Source organism: Labeo rohita, chromosome 20, assembly GCF_022985175.1.
Source record: "Labeo rohita strain BAU-BD-2019 chromosome 20, IGBB_LRoh.1.0, whole genome shotgun sequence".
NCBI classification, from domain to species: Eukaryota; Metazoa; Chordata; class Actinopteri; order Cypriniformes; family Cyprinidae; genus Labeo; species Labeo rohita.
Window position 1 is genome coordinate 30,105,791 of NC_066888.1, and position 20,675 is coordinate 30,126,465.

The window sequence follows — 20,675 nt, forward strand, 5'->3', positions numbered from 1 at the left end:
TTTTTAAATAATTTTTAAAATATTTTTGTTCTAATTAAAAATAAGTAATTTGAAAATATTTATTTTAATGTAATAATTCGTTTTTATAATATATTGTCATATTTATTTTTCATTTATAATTAAGATTTTCAATTAATTATTTAAAAATATCTCCATCACTTTATATTACTTTATGTTTTAATGATGACTGCTCAGACATTGTTTGCTGTGTATCAGTGTAGTGTAGTTGTGAATGAGCACTGTGATGCAGGTGATGTGTTGAGGTGTGTAACTCACCGCAGGTGTGGATGACGCTGAGGTATTTGCGGGTGCCACGGTAACAGGGGTCGCCAAACTCTTGTGTGGAGGCGCGGACCACACAGGAGCGTTTCCCCTGGCAACGTGATGTCATCACCTGCAGAGCCGCATCTGACGAGCAGTCTGGAATCACATGAGACGTCAGGTGAGATCTCAACACACACAAACACTTACCACAGACTTCTACTGTTCATATATACAGCGAATTATAATGACCAACATATTACCTACAGAAAAAAAACTAACATAAATAAACAAAAGCAACAAAGTTTTTTATTTTATAATTTTAAATATTTTTTGTTCTAATAATCAAAATAACTGTAAAATGTTTATTTTACTTAATAATTTGAAATATTTTATAATATATTATAATTATTTATTTTAGCCTTTACAAAACAAATCATTAAAAAATTCAATTAGTTGTTATTTTTCTATTTTCCAGTTACATTTTAATTATTCTTAAAGTTTTAGTAATTTTGTTGATTTTGCCATTTTTATTATTATTTTTTAAAATGTGTATATAGTTTTTTTTTTTTTTAAATCCGCTTTAGTTTTATTTTAGTACATCACATTAAATGATATTGTTATCGTTAACTAAAACTAAAATTTTAAGCTACAACTAAGCAAGTTCATACAAATCATGAACTGAAATAAAAATGCAATAAAACTAAAATAACTGGAAAAATAACTGAAATTAACAAATAAATTAAAAAAATATATTAAATTAAATAAATAATTAAAAGCAGCAAACAAAGTTTTCTAATTTTATCATTTTTAATATTTTTTGTTCTAATTTAAAAATAAATAATATTAAAATATTTTTCTTAATTAATAATTTGACATTTTATAATATATTATCATATTTATTTATTTTAGCCTTTACAAAACAAATAGATAAAAGCAACAGTTTTCTTATTTTATTTTTTTTTTTTTAAATATTTTTTGTTCTAATTTAAGAATAAATAATTGTAAAATATTTTTCCTAATTAATAATATGACATATTTTATAATATATTATCATATTTATTCATTTTATCCATAAAATAAACCATTAAAAGCTACAAACAAAGTTTTCTTTTTTCTATTTTCCAGTCAAATTTAATTATTCTTAAAGTCTGAGTAATTTTGTTGATTTTGTAATTTTATTATTATGTTTTTTTTAAATATGTGTATATAGTTTTATATAAATTTTAGCTACAACTAAGCAAATGCATTTAAATCATGCATTGAAATAAAGCTGCAATAAAACTAAAATAACTGGAAAAAATTAACAAATTAGAATTGTTTAAAAATATTTTAAAAGCTAATTAAAAATGACAAAAATACACAAAATTTAGATTTTCTAAATAAAATGATTAAATTAAAATTTTTTGTTAGTTTTAATAATTTTGTTATTTTTTATTTTTGCATTTTATAAATGTTTTAAGTGTCTATATAGTTTTTAATTTTTATTTTGTTTGTTTTAGTTATTTTAGTACATCACATTAATCTGTGTTGTTATTGTTAACTAAAACTAAAACTTTAGCTAAAACTAAGCAAGATCATAGAAAGCATGCTTTGAAATAAAGCTGAAATAAAAAAGTATATATTAGATACTAAAATTACTGAAAAAAAAATGAAATTACCAAATTAAAACCATTTATAAATCCTTAAAAAATGAAAAAAGCAAATAAAATGACAAAACCTATTATAGAATTAGTTGTTATTTTTCTATCCAATTTCATTTTAATTTTTCTTCAAGTTTTAGTAATTTTGCTGTGTTTTTGCCTTTTTTATTATTATTATTATTTTTAATACATCTGCATAGTTTTTATAACATTTTTATTTGAGTTTGTTTTAGTGCATCACATTAATGTTTATCTTATTTCAAATAACTTTTTTTTGTAATGTTTTTAGCTTTAGTTTGCAATAATAAACCTGATATGAACACATGGTACCAGATGTTTTCCTTCGAACTATCTGAATGTGTTTTACTTTCACACACAGAGAACAATGAAGCCACACAGATGAACTTCAAAGAGATTTAACACACAAGCGCGCAGCTTTCGGCAGACGTGTGTGTGTTTGTGTTCATGTTTGGGCTTGTTGTTCACCCGTCATTGTGTCTCTAACGCTTGATTTGATGGATTCTGCGGGGGAAGATGAAACTGCGGCCGCCACTCAGAACGGCAGATGGCAAAATGATCACATAAACATCCAGCGTGTTCTCTTAAAGCATACTTGACTTTAAAAATGCCCTATAATTATATCATTGAGTGAAAGTACTTCAAAGACAAACTCTATTTCATCTTTAATACATTGCTATTTCAGTCTTGCTTTTCTTCTGAATTTGAGAGATTTGATGGCACTAGTTATCTGACAGGCTGCAGGTTATGTGATCCTCAGAGGCATCCGCTGTTTCTCGTTCACACGACTTCATTTCCCAGTGGACTAATCATGCTTTTGTTTCAGGAAATTGCACAAAGTCGGCCAATCAGATTAGAGCTGGCAGGATGGAGAAAGTGTGTAATATGAAGAAGTGAAGGGTCAGTGAAGGGACGGATAAGACTAACACACGTTCAAGTCAACAAAAAGTGGAAAATATCAATAACAATATTACTATTCCGTAATTAGTTAGTATTAGTATCTAATACTAAAGATGAAACCATTGACATTTTTGATTGTTGAAATTAAATAAAAATAAAAATAAAAATAATAGATGTAAATATAACTGTTAATTAAATATAAGAAAATTAGAAAAGCTGTCTTGGCAATTAACTAACATTAGTTTAAAGCACTAAAATTATCAACTCAATAAAAAACAGACTCAAATAAAACTAATTAACTAAGCAAATTAAAACTATTCAGTTATAAATAATTTAATTATTTGTAATTATGTAATTAAATCATATAATTACGTAATTAAAATTTAAAACGAATAACTTCTAGTATTCAATAAATTCTAGTATATATTTTTATTATTTATATATTTATTTATTTGTAACTTTCTGGATAAATAAATAAATTATTTTTTTCATTAATTTATTTTTTACCTGTCTGCTTCACCTGAAATTAAAAAAGGATTTTGTATTAAAATATATTTGAATTAAAATAAACAATAATTTATACAAAATAAACTTTTTTTTTTAAATACTATACAATTCTTTTTACTATTATTTTCTTATTATTTTCTTAACGGTCTGAAGCACTTGGAAATAAATAAATAAATAAATAAATATTGTATTTATATTTATTTATTTTAAATTTCTGGATCACCTGGAAAAGAATATATATATAAATATAAAAATTCAATTACAGTTTATTTTTTAAAAACACTATACAATTCTTTTTACTATTACTTTTTAAAATGTATTAAATAATTTGTGTGTGTGTGTGTATATATATATATATATATATATATAAATAATTTTTTTAATTTAATAATAAATATTTAATTAGTGAATTTAATAATAAATACATAAATATTGTATTTATTGTTATTTATTTATTCATTTACTTATTTTAAGTTTCTGGATCACCTAGTAGAAAAGTGTGTGTGTGTGTATGTGTGTAAATAAATAAATAAATATATAATATATATATATATGAATTTATATTAAAAATGAATTCAAATTAAAATAAACTAATAAACCAAAAATAAACTATTTACATGTTATTTTTTAACAGTCTGGAGTACTTGTAAATAAATAAATGAATAAATATTGTATTTATAATTATTATTTTTTTAATTTCTGGATCACCTGAAAAAAGTATATATTTTTGTATAAGTATAAAACTTCAATTACAATTTATTTTTTAAAAATACTATACAATTATTTTTACTATTACTATTTTACTATTACTATTACTATTACTATCAATTTAATTTAGTGAATTTAATAATAAATACATAAATATTGTATTCATTGTTATTTATTTATTCATTTACCAAGTTTCTGGATCACCTACAATATATGAATTTATATTAAAAATGAATTCAAATTAAAATAAACTAATAAACCAAAAATAAACTATTAACAGTCTGGGGTACGTGCATGGCAATAAATAAATAAATAAATAAATATTTTTGTGTGTTCTAATACCTAATCTTTAATAATGTGGATTTTTTAAAAGATTTAATTAGAATTAAAATTAACTATAAACTATTTAAAAATTACAACTATTTTATTTTATTTTATTTAATTTTTTTTATCTGTCCATGTCACCTATAATAATAATAAAAATGTAGATTTTCTAGATGTAATCTGTGCTCACAAACACAATGACATACCAACAGAGCAGTTACACAGGATTATGAGAAAGGTCAAAGTTCATCACCTACAGCCCCTCAATGGTTAAAAATGCATCCGTCCACTAGTAAGGGGTTAATAGAGTCTAAACAGGTTAGAATGAGACCAGAACCAGTGACAGAGACGCAGAAGTGACACAGAACACCCACACAGACAGAAAGAGACGGCACATTTACACATCCATTAACACTAAACATGAGTTCATCTCTAACCATCACTCACTGAAGATCTGAGGAGCGGAGACACGTCGTCACCTCACGACTAATGGCCTGAACAAATGTCAGAGGTGAAAGGTCACCGAGTCGTGTTAGTAAACAGAGAGCTGCTCGCTGATAGAGATCTGATTTATGAACGCCATAACCAGCCAATGCTGTGATGAAACTATTCATTGGGCCGCTGGGACACATCGCCTGCCTCACAATGATGACGGACCGGATCTGCACGGATCTAACGGTTGTTCTGACACTGTATTGCAGATCTAGTTCTGGTTGAGAGTGTATAGAAACTGGACCCACGTGAGAGAAAAACCCCGGGGTCACTTTCAGTCCTCCATCACAGACAAATCTGAGTTTACAGCTCTGTATGGGGTAAATATGAGGCGTGGGAACTGTGCAGAAACACATAAAGGACGTGCACTTTTTGTTTCTGTAATGATGCATTTAATATTGATAATGTTTTTGAGCAGCAAATCAGCATATTAGAATGATTTCTGAAGGATCATGTGACACTGAAGACTGGAGTAATGATGCTGAAAATTCAGCTTTGCATCACAGAAATAAATTACATTTTACAACATATTCAAACAGAAAACAGTTATAAGAAATTGTAAATATATTTTACATTATTACAGTTTTTACTGTCATTTTAATCAAATAAATGCCACCTTGGTGAGCGGAAAGAAGCGAAACTTCTTTCAAAAATATTTTTTAAAAATCTCACTGATTGTTCGAAAAAAAAAAAAAAAAATGTTATTATCTAGACTGCTCAATATAAAATTAATTGTGGATTTTATTCAAAATTAATTAAAAGAGTCCTATTTCATTCACTGTTCTAAATAAAAAATATTTTGAAAGTATTTTCTCTACCTCTGTGGATGGTGAAAAATATTAACCAATATTATCGAAGGCCACTTGTCATATAACAAAAAATCATTTTTTCTTCTTCTTCAGATGTTTTTCAAATGTTTTTGAGGTCTAACAGTCTTTAAGTTCTGACTGATTTGGTTTTAATGGCTTTAATGACCTTTAACTCTCACAGATGGCAGTTCTCGAGCAGCTTCTGGTGAAACGTTCTCAGTTTTTACCTGACGGGACGTTTAGAGAGAAAAACAGACCCCATTAACCCCGTCATTGAGTCCGGTGTCAGAGTGATTAGTCAAGCACTGCTTAAGAGGGTGTTGTTTTCTCTCGCCCACACACACACACACACACACACACACACACTTTTCTCTCTCACACTCAAACACACACTCTTTTAAAAAAACCTCTCAAACACTCTCACACACACAGGTTTGTTTTTGTGAATTGTGGTGACTTTCCATAGACTTCTATTGTTTTTATACTGTACAAAACATATTTTCTATCACCCTACACCTGAACCTAGCCCTCACAGCAAACTGTGCGCATTTTTACTTTCTCATTCCGTATGATTTATAAGCCTTTTGCCTTATAAGGGACATTTAAAATGTTTTTATAACACACCTCCTAATTGTAATACCTATGTCATACCCATGTCATTATACAAATTTGTGCCCTGATATGTCACAAAAACATGCACACACACACGCACACACACACACATCTGGTTTATTATCCCTGTGGGGGCTCTCCATAGGTGCAAGGGTTTTTATACTGTCCACACTGTATTTTCTATCCCCTTACCCTAACCCTACCCCTAAACTTAACCTTTATAGAAACCTTTCTGCATTTTTACATTCTCAAAAAAACTCATTCTGTATGATTTATAAGCTTGTTTCCCCATGGCTCAATTTAGGTCACCACGGTGACACAAGACCCCATGAGTCTCTTACACTCACTCTCACACTCTCAAACTCACTTTTAAACACTCTCTCTCTCTCTCTCACACACACACACACACACTCTCACAAACACTCACAAACTCGAACACTTTCAAACTCACTTTCAAACACTCTCTCTCTCTCTCTCTCTCTCTCTCTTCTCTTTCACACACACACACACACACTCACATTCACTCACACACACTCAAACACTCATTCTTAAACACTCTCAAACATTCACTCTCACACACACTCACACACACACACACACTCTTTCACATTCACTCTCACACTCTCTCAAACACTCTCACACACTCAAACATTCACTCTCAAACACACTTACACTCACACACATTCTCAAACACTCCCACACACTCACTCTCTCTCTCTCTCTCTCTCTCTCTCACTTTCGCTCACACACACACACACATTCTCAAGAACTCTCAAACACTCTCACACACTTACACTCTTAAACACACACTCTCTCTCTCTCTCTCTCTCACACACACACACACACACACACACACACACACATTGTATTTTCATGTTTTACGGGGACATTCCATAGGCGTAATGGTTTTTATACTGTACAAACCGTATTTTATTTCCCTACACCTAAACCTAGCCATCACAGAAAACTGTGCAATAACTTACTCAAAAAAAAAAAACACATTCTGTATGATTTATAAGCCTGTTTTCTCATGGGGACCTAAAAATGTCCCCACAAGGTCAAAATTTACTACTCTCTCTCTCTCTCTCTCTCACACACACACACACTTTCTCTCACACACTCTCAAACTAACTTTTAAACACTCTCTCTCTCACACACTCTCAAACACACTATAACACACACTCTCACACTCTCTCAAACACTCACAAACTCAAACACTTTCAAACTCACTTTTAAACACTCTCTCTCTTTCTCACACACACACACACACACACACACACACACACACACTCACATTCACTCTTACACTTTCAAACACTCACACACACTCAAACACTCACTCTTAAACACTCTAAAACACTCACTCTCACACACACACTCACACACACACACACACACACACACACACACACACGTCTGGTTTATTATCCTTGTAGTGGCTCTCCATAGGTGCAATGGTTTTTATACTCTCCACACTGTATTTTCTATCCCCTTACCCTAACCCTACCCCTAAACCTAACCCTTACAGAAAACTTTCTGCATTTTTACTTTCTCAAAAAAACTCATTCTGTATGATTTATAAGCTTTTGTACCCATGGGGACCTCAAGCCAGTCCCCACAATGTCAAAAATGTCAGGTTTTACTATCCTTGTGGGGACAATGTAGCAAAAACAAGTACTCTCAAACACACTGTAACACACACTCTCGCACACAGAAATGCACAAAAACCCAATCAGACTTGATATATGATGATGCTGAATATTATAATAACACTATACCTATAATATAATATAACTTTACCTATAATAACAGCCTTATCTAAGAATAAAAGTCTCTTTTGTGCCAAATTCAGTGTCCTAACCTGGCGTAATTTCACAAACCAAGCTGTCTCTGCACACTGAAATTAAAAAAAATGCCTCACACAACAATAACAGCCAATCAGTACATCCAACTTGTGACTAAAAGGTGTACAAGCAGGTCTCAACCTCTTTATCTAGTAACAAAACACATTTACTGTAACACACCCATAAAATAACACTAACCACATCACAACACTGAAGAAAAGAGTCGACCTGGAGCCAGACGTGTCCACCTCATCTGGGTGTGCAGTGAATTGATATGAACGTGCGCGCACACACACACACACACACACACACAGAGCCTCCAGGAGTGTAAAAGGAGATGAGATTAGCTGCTGCTCATCTCAAGACAAAAAGAGAGTGACGCTCTGACCGAATTCCCTCCCACACATCCCAGAAGTTTCCTTGAATTCAGGCATGTTCCTGGTGGAGCAGAACCCTTCAGATACACACACCCATTCCACAAAACAGCCACAAAGCCACACCGTTTTCAGCTTTGATGCTGGAATGGTAACAATGAGACGGACCGACGGCGTTATATTCCACACGCACACAGATACAAACACAAACATGTAGAAACAGGAGAAATAAAAACAGTGAAACCAAACACCTGACATTATGTGATGTCATTCACATTTACACAGGTGCTGTGGGATTTGTGTGAGTGTGTGTTTGTTGAAGACGTTTGGGTAATTGCATAAGAGGCACTTAATATATAAAGACAGACTGTGATGTGAGTTCATAAACTCTGAAGTTATTTCTTAATCCAAATAGACTGACGTTAACAGATCTGTTAAAAAATGAATCCACGTTACGTCTTGTAAAATAATAAAACATCTTGTGAAAGTGTGTAGTGTAAACTTGAATAATTGTCATTGATTCACAGCTGAACCCAGTGCAAATGAGTAATGAGTCTGTGTTCTTACCGACAGACTGTGCCCTTTGGTGGTGTGGAGGACACTCCAGCGTTCCCTGCTGCGTGCGGCCAAACATGGCCGAATAAACTGCGATTTGCATCCCCGTCTTACAGCCCAACCGCAAGCGCTCGCCTTCACACACCACTTTACTTTTATACTCACCTAGAGAGGAAAAAAACACAGTCATGAAACGCCGTTCACAATACATTTTACTGTTAAAATAGATTAAATAAAAGTTATTTTAAACTGTAATATTTCACAAAATTGCTGTTTTTACTGTATTTTTGATCAAACAAATGCAGTTTTCAAAAACATTTTTTTTTTTTTGTTTTTGAAAACTGCATTTGTTTGATCAAAAATACAGTAAGAACAGCCATATAATAAAATTTTAAAATAAAATAAAATTAAAATTAAAATTAATAAAAAAATGTTATATATATATTTATTTTAAAATTTTATTAATTTATGTATTTATTTATTTTATAAATTATTAATTTATAAGTTAACTAAAGATTAAATGTTAAAAATTTAAATAAAAAAATTGTAACAAATATTTTACTTTAGGTACAAAAATAACTAAAACTGAAACTAAAATAAAAACTCTAAAATAAAAACTATATAGTCATATTAAAAAAAAATACACACACACACAAAAAATAACTAATAAAATGACCAAAACACAAAACAACAAAGGTTTAAAAACTGAAAAAAAGCTAAATAGAATTATTTAAAAAACAATATTTAATAAAATGACAAAAACACAAAATTATTTAAATTTCAAAAATGAAAAAAAAAAAAATAATAATTACAGCTAAATAGAATTTTAAAAAAATCTAATAAAATGACAAAAGCACCTAACAAAATGACTAAAATGTAATGATATTTATTTAAATATTTATAAAACCAATAACTGATAAAATGTCAAAAGCACAAAATAAAATGACGACCTTAACAAATGAAATAAAACTAAATGAAAGCTAAATAGAAATAAAAAATAAACAAATGACAAAAGCACATAAAATTACTAACCTTAAAATCTGAAATAAAAAATCGTAAAATAAACAGAAAATAACTAAATAAATAAAAGTATGACAAAAGCACAAAACAAAATGACTAACCTTAAAAACTTAAATTAGATAGAATTACAAAAGAATATATAAAAAAAACAAAAGCACATAACAAAATGACTAAACCTAAAACTGAAAGAAAAATTTAATTTTTAATAAATAGCACATAGCAAAATTACAAACCTTAAAAACTGAAATAAAAAATAAAGAAAATTTTAAAATACAATAACTAATAAGATAAAATAAAACATAGCCATATAAATAAAACCAACAACAATAAAATGAGAAATTACTAAAACCTTTACTAAAATTAACATAGAAAACAATTTAAAATGTCTTTTTTTAAAAAAAAACTATAATAGTATGTAAGTGATACTAAAACAACACCGGGCAGGACGTCTTATCTTATCCATTTTATCATGAGTAATATGTCATTTGAGGGCTGGGTGATGTCAGCCAAATGTATTAACAAAGAAAATAAAAGTCCTTTTTTTATTTCAACTCGACTTTAAAATGAGCCTGTGTGTGCATCTGTAGAGATTAAACAGATACAGTGAACCGTAACTGAAGTGCAGAGCTTTATTTTCTAGACCTGCATGAGAGGAAGGACAGAAGTGGACAGATTTCTCTCTGCTCAGCTAGCAGAACACAATAACCTGCTGAAAACAAGCGATGGAGGAGAAATGAAGTGTGTTTGTGTGAGACTCACTGGGCCTGCACTTGTAGCGCACGCTGAGGTATTTGCTGACGGTGGGACAGGGGTCCGTCCCGAACAAACGACTGTTGACAAGAACCTGACACCTTCTCTTGTCCTCACATTCATCCAGCATCTTCTGCAGAGAGACAGACACATCCAGACAGAAAGACAGACAGCATGTTTTCATTCAGGTGCATACATTCCACGCCTTTCATTTTTCCCCCAGTAGACTCCTTCCCTCCGGGCAGAAAAACACACAGCGTGTAATTTTACTCCAGCGCACAGCGTTATACATGCATGTGTTTACAGCGTGCGGTTTTAGCGAGCGTGCAAGCGTAAATCACGCGTGTGTGTGCTGTCACAGATGCCGCAGTTCAAAAGAGCTGCTGCCACATAAATCAGACTCACACACACCTTCATCTACTACGTCTGGGTACTAAACATATTTAATGCACAAAAACAAAATACAGCCTGTTCTCAACAATACTCAACAAGAAAAAAACATTTAGTGCATGACTTGAACTATTAAAAATAATTTTCTTTTATAGAAATAAAGCTAAAATCATATACAATATTATTATTAGATAAAAAACTTGGACTTATTAGAAAAAATTACAATAAGATGAAAAAAAAATAAGAAATGGAGCTTTGGCAAGTAAAATAATAATAATAATAAATTTATGTTAAAGTCCTAAAATGACATAAATAAATTAAACCTAAAGGAAAATAATAAAATGACAAAAGTTCAAAACTAATTCAAATTAAAAGCCCAAATAAAAAATAAATCGAAGCTAAATAAAAATGTAAAATAATGATAATAATAATAATAATAATAATAATAATAATAAAGACAAAAGCACAAAACAAAATGACTAAAACTTAAAAACTGAAATAAAAAAATGAAAGCTAAATAAAAAATTATTTAAAAAAAATAACAAAAGCACAAAACAAAATGACTAAAACTTAACTGAAATTACAAAAAAAAAAAAAAATGAAAGCTAAACAGAAATATAACAAAAATACTAAGTAATAAAATGACAAAAGCACAAAAGAAAAATTACTAAAACTTAAAAACCTGAATAAAAAACAATAAATGAAAGCTAAACAGACACATAAAAACCCCAATAACTAATAAAATGACAAAAGCGCAAAACAAAATGACTAAAACATAAAAACTGGAATAAAAAAAAAAGCTAAACAGAAATATAAAAAAACAGTAACTAATAAAATGACAAAAGCACGAAACGAAATAACTAAAACATAAAAACTGAAATAAAAAATAAATAAAAGCAAAAAAGAAATATTAAAAACAGTAAGTAATAAAATGACAAAAGCACAAAACAAAATGACTAAAACATAAAAACCTAAATAAAAAAATAAATGAATGCTAAACAAATATTTATTTAAAAAAAAAACTAATAAAATGTCAAAATCATGTCAAAAACAAAATGAAACTTAGAAACTGAAATAAAAGCTAATTTAAGGGACACATAAATATTAAAAAAAAAACAAGAATAAAATGTCAAAAGCACAAAATAAAATGAGAAAAACTTAAAAATAAAATTAAATGAAACATAAAAGAAGAAAAGGAAGAAAGAAAGAAAGAAAACAGAAATACAAAAAATAATAAAATGCCAAAACCACATAAAAAAATTACTAACCTTAAAATCTGAAATAAAAAATTAAATAGAAATAGAAATATATAAAAAATATAAATGTAAAATTACTAACCTTAAAAACTGAAATAAAAATAAATTAAAGATAATAGAAATAGAAATCTACAAAAAATAGAACGACAAAAGCACATCAAACTGAAATAAAAATGCAATTAAACAAATAGAAATATATATATAAAAAATAACACGGAAAAGGCACATAAAATTATTAACATTAAAAACTGAAATAAAAATAAAGTTAAAAGAAATATAAAAAAATGGCTAAAATGACAGAAGCGCATAATAACACTAAAATTTACAGGAATTGACTGGACGGTGTAAAGATTTAATTTCTTATTACTATTTACCTGCAAGGATGTGGACACATGACAGGAAGTGATATTATTCACTGATCGTGGTCCAGCACTGCTATAAGGGGACGGACACTGAGGGGAGTGGGCGGGGTCTGTTCTGCCGTAGAAAGCCGATTGGACGGTGATGGAGGTTCTGGGCGGGCAGCGAACAGTCAGGAATTCTCCGTCACACGCCTGTTCGGTGTAATTCCTCAGAACACGCGACAAATAACCTTCCACAGAAAGAAAAACACACATCTATAAGATCATCCATCCAGACAACAGCATCATTATCTCGCAAATCTCATTCGCAAATTCTAAAGAAAACTGTCTGTCAATCATATGTGTTGCTATGTGGTTGCTAAGGTGTATATTAAATGATTCAATATGAGGGGAAAAACTGTTTATGCAGCTGCAGCAAAGAAAGTGTTTTATCCTGACAGTTCAACTCCACAGCGGAAAGAGGTGATTAACACACACGTTTCCGTGCTGAGTGAGTGATGTCAGCCCTGTTTGCTAAAGGAATAATAGAAACACACACACACACAGAGCACTAAACATGACCTCAATATACACACAACCAGCCCAGACCTGCAGGGATCAGACCACCAAAGCCTTTAAAACACACACACTTGCTTAGCTTATCAAAATAAGATGTACTATAAACTTCCATATACATCTTAAGGAATGTTTTTATATAAAGTTAAATTATTTACACACTTATATTATATACATATTACACACTAGAGGTCGACCGATATTGAATTTTACCGATACCGATAACTAGGTTGGACCACACTGGCCGATACCGATTAATCAGTCGATAGTTTTTTTAATTAATAAAAATATTAATATTACTTATCTGTTGATCATTACAGTTCATTGTTCATTACGTTAACAAAAGCAACTAAATTTTTTAAAATATATCAGTAAATACTTAACTTAACATACTCTAACAAGGAACAATACTTCTAATCTACAGCTACAGTATTGAAACTGCATAAATATGGATATTGTGTCTTTCACAATTTAACTGCTTCTATTCTAGAATATTTGTGGTTATCTAATCAAAATATAAAAATATGTGAGTCACACAACGGGCAAAAGTGCAGAGGCACGTCCAGAAGAACTCGCAGCTATCCGGTATCACACACACTGGACACGTCGCATTCAATTCAAGCGGCGTCTACAAGACTGTATTTGATCACCAAACAGGTAAAAGTATACTGCTGTCCTTTCTCCACTAATGCAGCATCTAGTCAACAAATTCATCGCTTAGTAATGACATGAAAACATGCACTACAGTATACTGTACATACCGTTTTGTTGTCTATGTTTAAAATCTGCCTTTGAAGTGCCCCACTCTGTGCAGCGTGCAGTGTCACGTGTCTAAACAAACTGCACGTGCTGTCAGTGATTTCCGCCACTAAAGGCTGCTCTCGTGCTGTATAACAAAGACTATAGGGACTTTGCTGTATAATAACCACCTTCTCAGCCGCTCCGGCAATAGACCCAATCCAGAAAAAACTATCAGCATGGACAACTGATAGTTCCGCTAATCAACTATCGGTGCCGATTAATCTGCAAAACCAATACATCGGTCGACCTCTAATTGAAAAATCGACAACGAAACGGTGTGTACAGTATACTAAAGTGCATGTTTTCATGTCATTACTAAGTGATGAATTTGTTGACTAGATGCTGCATTAGTGGAGAAAGGACAGCAGTATACTTTTACCTGTTTGGTGATCAAATACAGTCTTGTAGACGCCGCTTGAATTGAATGCGACGTGTCCAGTGTGTGTGATACCGGATAGCTGCGAGTTCTTCTAGATGCGGCGCTGCACTTTTGCCCGTAGTGTGACTAACATATTTGTATATTTTGATTAGATAACCACAAATGTTCTGGAATAGAAGCAGTTAAATTGTGGAAGTACACAATATCCATATGTATGTAATTTCAATACTGTGGCCTTTGTGGAGATATTTAAAGATGGCCATCTTTAGCTTGATTGTTGATGTAATGGTAGCACTTTACAATATGAGTCCATTTGTAACATTAAGATTGATAAAAGCTGTAGAAAAGAAGTATTGTTCCTTGTTAGAGTGTGTTAATTTCAGCACTTACTGATATATTTTAAAAATTTTAGTTGCTTTTGTTAACATTAATGAACAATGAACTAACTGTAATGATCAATATATAATTAATATTAATATTTTGATTCATTTACAAAGTATGGTTCAGTAGGCTACTTTTTTTTAAATAGTAGAGCTCTATTTATTTTCTGTTCAGTATCCAATTTAAAAACTATCGGTCGATTAATTGGTATCAGCCAGTGTGGTCCAACCTAGTTATCGGTATCGGTAAAATCCAATATCGGTTGACCTCTATTTTAAATCCGATAACTGATAGTTCCACCAATCAACTATCGGTGCCGATTAATCAGCAAAACCAATCGGTCGACATCTGTTACACACACACACACACACACACACACACATATATATATATATTATATATTTAATGAGCTCTCAATAGGGAGTTTTGTTTATCTCACATCTGTGAGAAATTTGTAAAAAATTACAGAGTTTTAACAGTTTTCTTACGAAACTGTTGTATAAATGAAACACTAAAGGGTTAGTTCACAATCGGTTCAGCAAACGGAGATATTAAAATTGTTCTAGCTCTTCCCAGCTTAATATGCGCAACGTGTGTACGACTGCACAGTTATTACATTTTAAATATGGATATTTTTCTTATGAAAGCACAAAAGCGCACAAAAGTTCTCTTCAGGAGGCCTTTATTCACCCCCATCAGCCATGCGAGGCACTTTTTATTATGGATGGATGCACTTTATTGGACTTGGGAAGCTGGGAAAAGTCAGAACAATTTTTAATACAACTCAGATTGCCTTTATCTGAAAGAAGGAAGACATATACACCTAGGATGCGTTGAGGGTGAGTAAATAATGGGCTAATTTTCATTTTTGGGTGAACTAACCCTTAAAGGTACACTCTTAAAACCAAATGTTCTAAAAGGGTGTTTTTGCAGTGATGCCATAACAACCGTTTTTGGTTCCTCAAAAAAACTCTCATTGAACAGTTCCATTTTGAAGAACATTTTAAAAATCTAAAGAACCTTTTTTGACTATAAAGAACCTCTATTTTTAAGAGTGTAAGAATGATTTTATAAACTACTAATATAGAATCTTATTCTATTTGTGTATGAATTTGTATGAATGAGGCCCAATGTGTGGAAAACCTTCATTATTTGATTGACATTTTGATTACTTATTTGAAACTGATTTTTACTTATTGTATTAAACTTCTTAAATTTTCTTAAATGACAACACTGGCTAATTTAACTTTTATTTTATTTTACATTTTACATTTATTTAGTTTTCTTTTTTTAATAACTAAATATCAAGTTACAATATTCAAAAGCAAATTTTTAAAAATGTTTTTAAAGAAGTCTCTTGCTCCCCAAAACTACATTAAAAAATACAGTAAAAACATTAATATTGTGAAATATTTTTTAGAATTTAAAGTAACTGTTGTCTATTTGAATATATTGTAAAATGTAATTTATTCCTGTGATGCAAAGCTGAATTTTCAGCATCATTACTCCAGTCTTTAGTGTCACATGATCCTTCAGAAATCATTCTAATATCCTGATTTGCTGCTCAAGAAACGTTTCTGATTATTACAAATTCTGAAAACAGATTTGCCGTTTCATATTTCTGTGGAAACCAAGCTTGTTTCTGCCACAGAATAAAAAAAGTAAAAATGGTTATTGCAACTTTTCTTCTAAAAATCGTAAGTCTATGTCTTGCAGTTGCAAGTTTGTAGCTCACAAATCAGATTTTATGCAGAATTGCAGGATATAAACTTGCAATCATGACTTTTTTTTCTCAGAACTGCAAGTTTATATCTTGAAATTCTGAGAAAAAAAGTCAGAATTGCAAGTTTATACCACACAATTATGAGTATATATCTCATAATTCTTAAGTCTGTCATTCATCTATGGAAGCTTATTTCATCTACAGAATAAAAAAAAAATGAAAACAATGTTATTGCGACTTGTCATAATTCTGACTTTTTTGCAATTCCCAAAAAACAGTCAGAATTGTGAGAAAACAAGCTTGTTTCCACCATGGAATTCATAAAATCAAGGTAACTGCAGGTTTATCTCACAGCTCTGATTATTTTAGTGAGTTTATATCTCACAATTTTGACTTTTTTTTCCCAGACGTTTGAGATAAATACTCAGAATCACAAGAAACAAAGTCAGAATTGTGAGAAACGTACTCAGAATTTATGAAAATTGTAAGATTTAATTGCATGATATATGAATTCGCAAATCGAACTGCACATGTGATGTCAGATTAATAAAGTCCAGCTTTATCCCAGAAATTCACTATGTTAATCTCAAACAGATGCTGTTTTTTGAGAAGCGTAATAAACTTGCATTGCATTACAATATATATAAAAAAGGAAAAATTGAAGCATGGTCACCCTGGTGTTTAATGTGTCGTAAATAGTCTCAGATAAATGTCACACAAAGCTACTCGAACGCATTTATAACTATGCGCTCCAGATGAATGAATAATGAACTATCATGTAATACAGAAGGCCTGTTCTCCTGCTCATGAAAGGAATGCTGTACAATCCACTCAGGATTCCTCCGAGAGCTTTAGGCTTCCCGAACACAATCCCTCCTGCCATTGTTCTCGGACAGAAGCCAACATTCCAGCCGCTGATTGACAGCTCCTTTCACCAATCACGGCTCAAATGACAGACAACACCTGCGCGGGATCTCCAATCAGAGAGCGGCCTTCAGGCCAGCCATCTCACCAGTATGAAATGCTTTATAACAGCTCAGGTGGAGGTTTACCTGAACGCAACACAATAAACAGAAGATGAGAATAAAACCAGGTCAAAACAGACAGGCAGAGCCACTGCTGCAGGGAACATATGATATCAGTGTGGAAAGAATGAGTTTGAAATAGCATACTCAATGAATTAAACAATGTTTGTGATTATTAAATCCTTTATGATCATTAAATACTACAGTTCGAAATGTTTTGCATGGCGCATAGTATAAATAAAATTTATAAAGTATTGCAGTAAGCCATACGCTATAGTAATCCATTCTGAACACTGGAATGGAATACTAGTATACTTCTCAAAGCAAACAACACAGTATATAGCTTTTATTTTTCTTTTTAAATGTACGTTTTAGCCGTCTTTCTTTTACATTTTTTGTTTAGCTTTAATTTATATTTATTTCAGATTATATTTAGTATGAATAGTTTTAGTACTTTAACGTAAACGTAAAAAGTTTCCAAAGCAACTTTTCTAATTTTAAGTTTTTGTTTTAGTTTGTATATCACAATTAAGACTTTTCAATTAAAATTCAAATTTTTAAATGAAATAGCATAGTATAAACAGAATACTGCCAGTGTTATTTTAGTAGTATTCATATACTCTTGTAACATTTATTACTTTTGATAGCTTCTATTTTTATATTTATAAAGTTTTTATATATTTAAACATTTTTTTTTTATAAATATTTTAAATTTCTTGTAGTAATTTTGTTGTGCTTTTTTGTCTTTTTTTGTACTTTTTATATTTCTATTTATCTTTAATTTATTTTAAAATTTTTAAAAAGTGCGCACTGCACTACTATTTTCAGTAGTATTTTAGTATTTTGATATAAACGTATTTATTTCACTTATTTTTTATTTCAGTATTTTTAGTTGTATTTTAGTATTTCAAAGTAAACTTATTTTTACTTATTTTATTTTATTTCAGTATTTCCAGTATTTCAAAGTTAACTTATTTATTTCACTTATTGTATTTGAGTATTTTTAGTATTTTAGTATTTCGAAGCAAACAGATGTTATTTAACTTATTTTATTTTATTTCAGTATTTTTAGCTGTATTTTAGTATTTCAAAGTAAACATATTTTGTTTACCTTATTTTATTTCAGTATTTTTAGCTGTATTTTAGTATTTCAAAGTAAACATATTTTGTTTACCTTATTTTATATCAGTATTTTTAGTTGTATTTTAGTATTTTGAAGTAAACTTATTTTTACTTATTTTATTTCAGCATTTTTAGTTGTATTTTAGTATTTCAGAGTAAACTTATTTTCACTTATTTTATTTCAGTACTTTTAGTATTTCGAAGTAAACTTATTTATTTCACTTATTTTATTTCAGTATCTTAAGTTGTATTTTAGTGTTTCAAAGGAAACTTATTTATTTCACTTATTTAATTTTATTTCAGTATTTTAAGTAGTATTTTAGTATTTCGAAGTAAACTTATTTTTACTTTTTATTTTATTTCTGTATTTTTAGTTGTATTTTAGTATTTTAAAGTAAACTTATTTTTACTTATTTTATTTTAGTGTTTTAGTAGTATTTTAGTTTTTCCAAAGTAAACTTATTTTATTTCACTTAGTTGCAAAGGCTACTAATTTCATTAAGTCTAAGTTGTTCAAGTTTAAGTTTTCCATCTAATATACATATTTCATTTTATTTCAGCTTTATTTTAGTTAATGCAAATAATATTTATTAGTTCACCATAGTTTCGATAACAACACTGACACTGCCTATTTTTAGTAACTGGGTGTCACCCAGTTATTATAATTATTCAGCTGTTGTTCAGCCTATTTAAATAATTACATTTAATCCATCTTTTGTCGAATAATGAGTCAAGAGGATGTTACAAATCACATTGGGAATAGATCTGGGTCAAGTTAAGTGCACTGCATTGTGAGATACAGTGTTACACACTGCACACTGCAATTACTGGCAAATGTAGCATATATATGGAGTACTACAAAAATAGTATAAAAAGAAAGTGCTAGAGAAAGCCCTTCAGAACAGAGCCTTAAAGTGAAGGGAAAGGGTGAAGTGGAAAAAGTGGAAGTGACATGTCATGTGCTCAATCATGTGATCATCTAAGAGGGTAAGAAGGGGGTAATTTGCTGCCCTAACGGTGCCCTAAAACACAGGAGCCAGATGAGAGATGGTCAGGAAGGAAAGACAAAAAACAGGCTGCGTGTGTTAGTTGTGGTGGAGTTTCTCCTGTTTAAATGATGCTACGCTGTGATTGGTGGAGAGGGACGACGGCTGAATTCCACATGCCTGCAGAGTAACGTGAAGCAAAACACAATAAACACAGCAACACATGCACACACACGCAGCCTCACACACAATCCAGCAGTCTGTCTGATCGCTGTTCAGTGTTATTTGTGAAAGGTGAGCTGTCTGTGTGTGTGTGCACTGCATATCTCATCCTCTTAACATTTAACATTCACCACGAGCGGAAACTACAATCAGAAACCCACCTTATATATAAACAAAAGTTTGGGGTCAGTATGATTTTTTTGGTTCTTGAAAACGTGTCACCAAAACTGATCACAAGTACAGAAAAAATGGCAAAATTGTGAAATATTATTGATTTCTATTTTAACATATTGTAAAATGTAATTTATTCCTGTGATGCAAAGCTGAATTTTCAGCATCATTACTCCAGTCTTCCGAGTAATATGATCCTTCAGAAATCAATATGCTGATTTGCTGCTTAATAAATTCTGATTATTATCAATGTTGAAAATAGTTGTGCTGCTTTATTTTTCATGCATTGTTGTTATAATCTCAAAAATATTTCGAATTTCATGCAAAAATATCTTTTGGAATCTGATCAAATAATGAGTTAAGAAAGAAACAGTGCTTTTAAAGGAGAAACAACAATTTACAAATAATTTACTCACCCCCTTGTCATCCAAGATGTTAATGTCTGTCTTCAGTCGTTAAGAAATTATGGTTTTTGAGGAAAACAT

At 30.5% G+C, this 20,675-nt stretch overlaps 1 protein-coding gene across 1 annotated transcript in view; it reads right to left on the reverse strand.

Annotated features, from left to right (window-relative positions):
* Nucleotides 1-20,675, reverse strand: part of LOC127182948 (protein eva-1 homolog A) — a 61,235-nt gene that overhangs the window by 31,466 nt on the left and 9,094 nt on the right. Inside the window, exons 2-5 of the mRNA XM_051138650.1 lie at nucleotides 12,838-13,055; nucleotides 10,827-10,950; nucleotides 9,060-9,212; nucleotides 277-420 (exon numbers count right to left, since the gene is read on the reverse strand). Coding sequence (XP_050994607.1) covers nucleotides 277-420; nucleotides 9,060-9,212; nucleotides 10,827-10,950; nucleotides 12,838-13,055 — 639 coding nt within the window. The remainder of the gene's footprint in view (nucleotides 1-276; nucleotides 421-9,059; nucleotides 9,213-10,826; nucleotides 10,951-12,837; nucleotides 13,056-20,675) is intronic.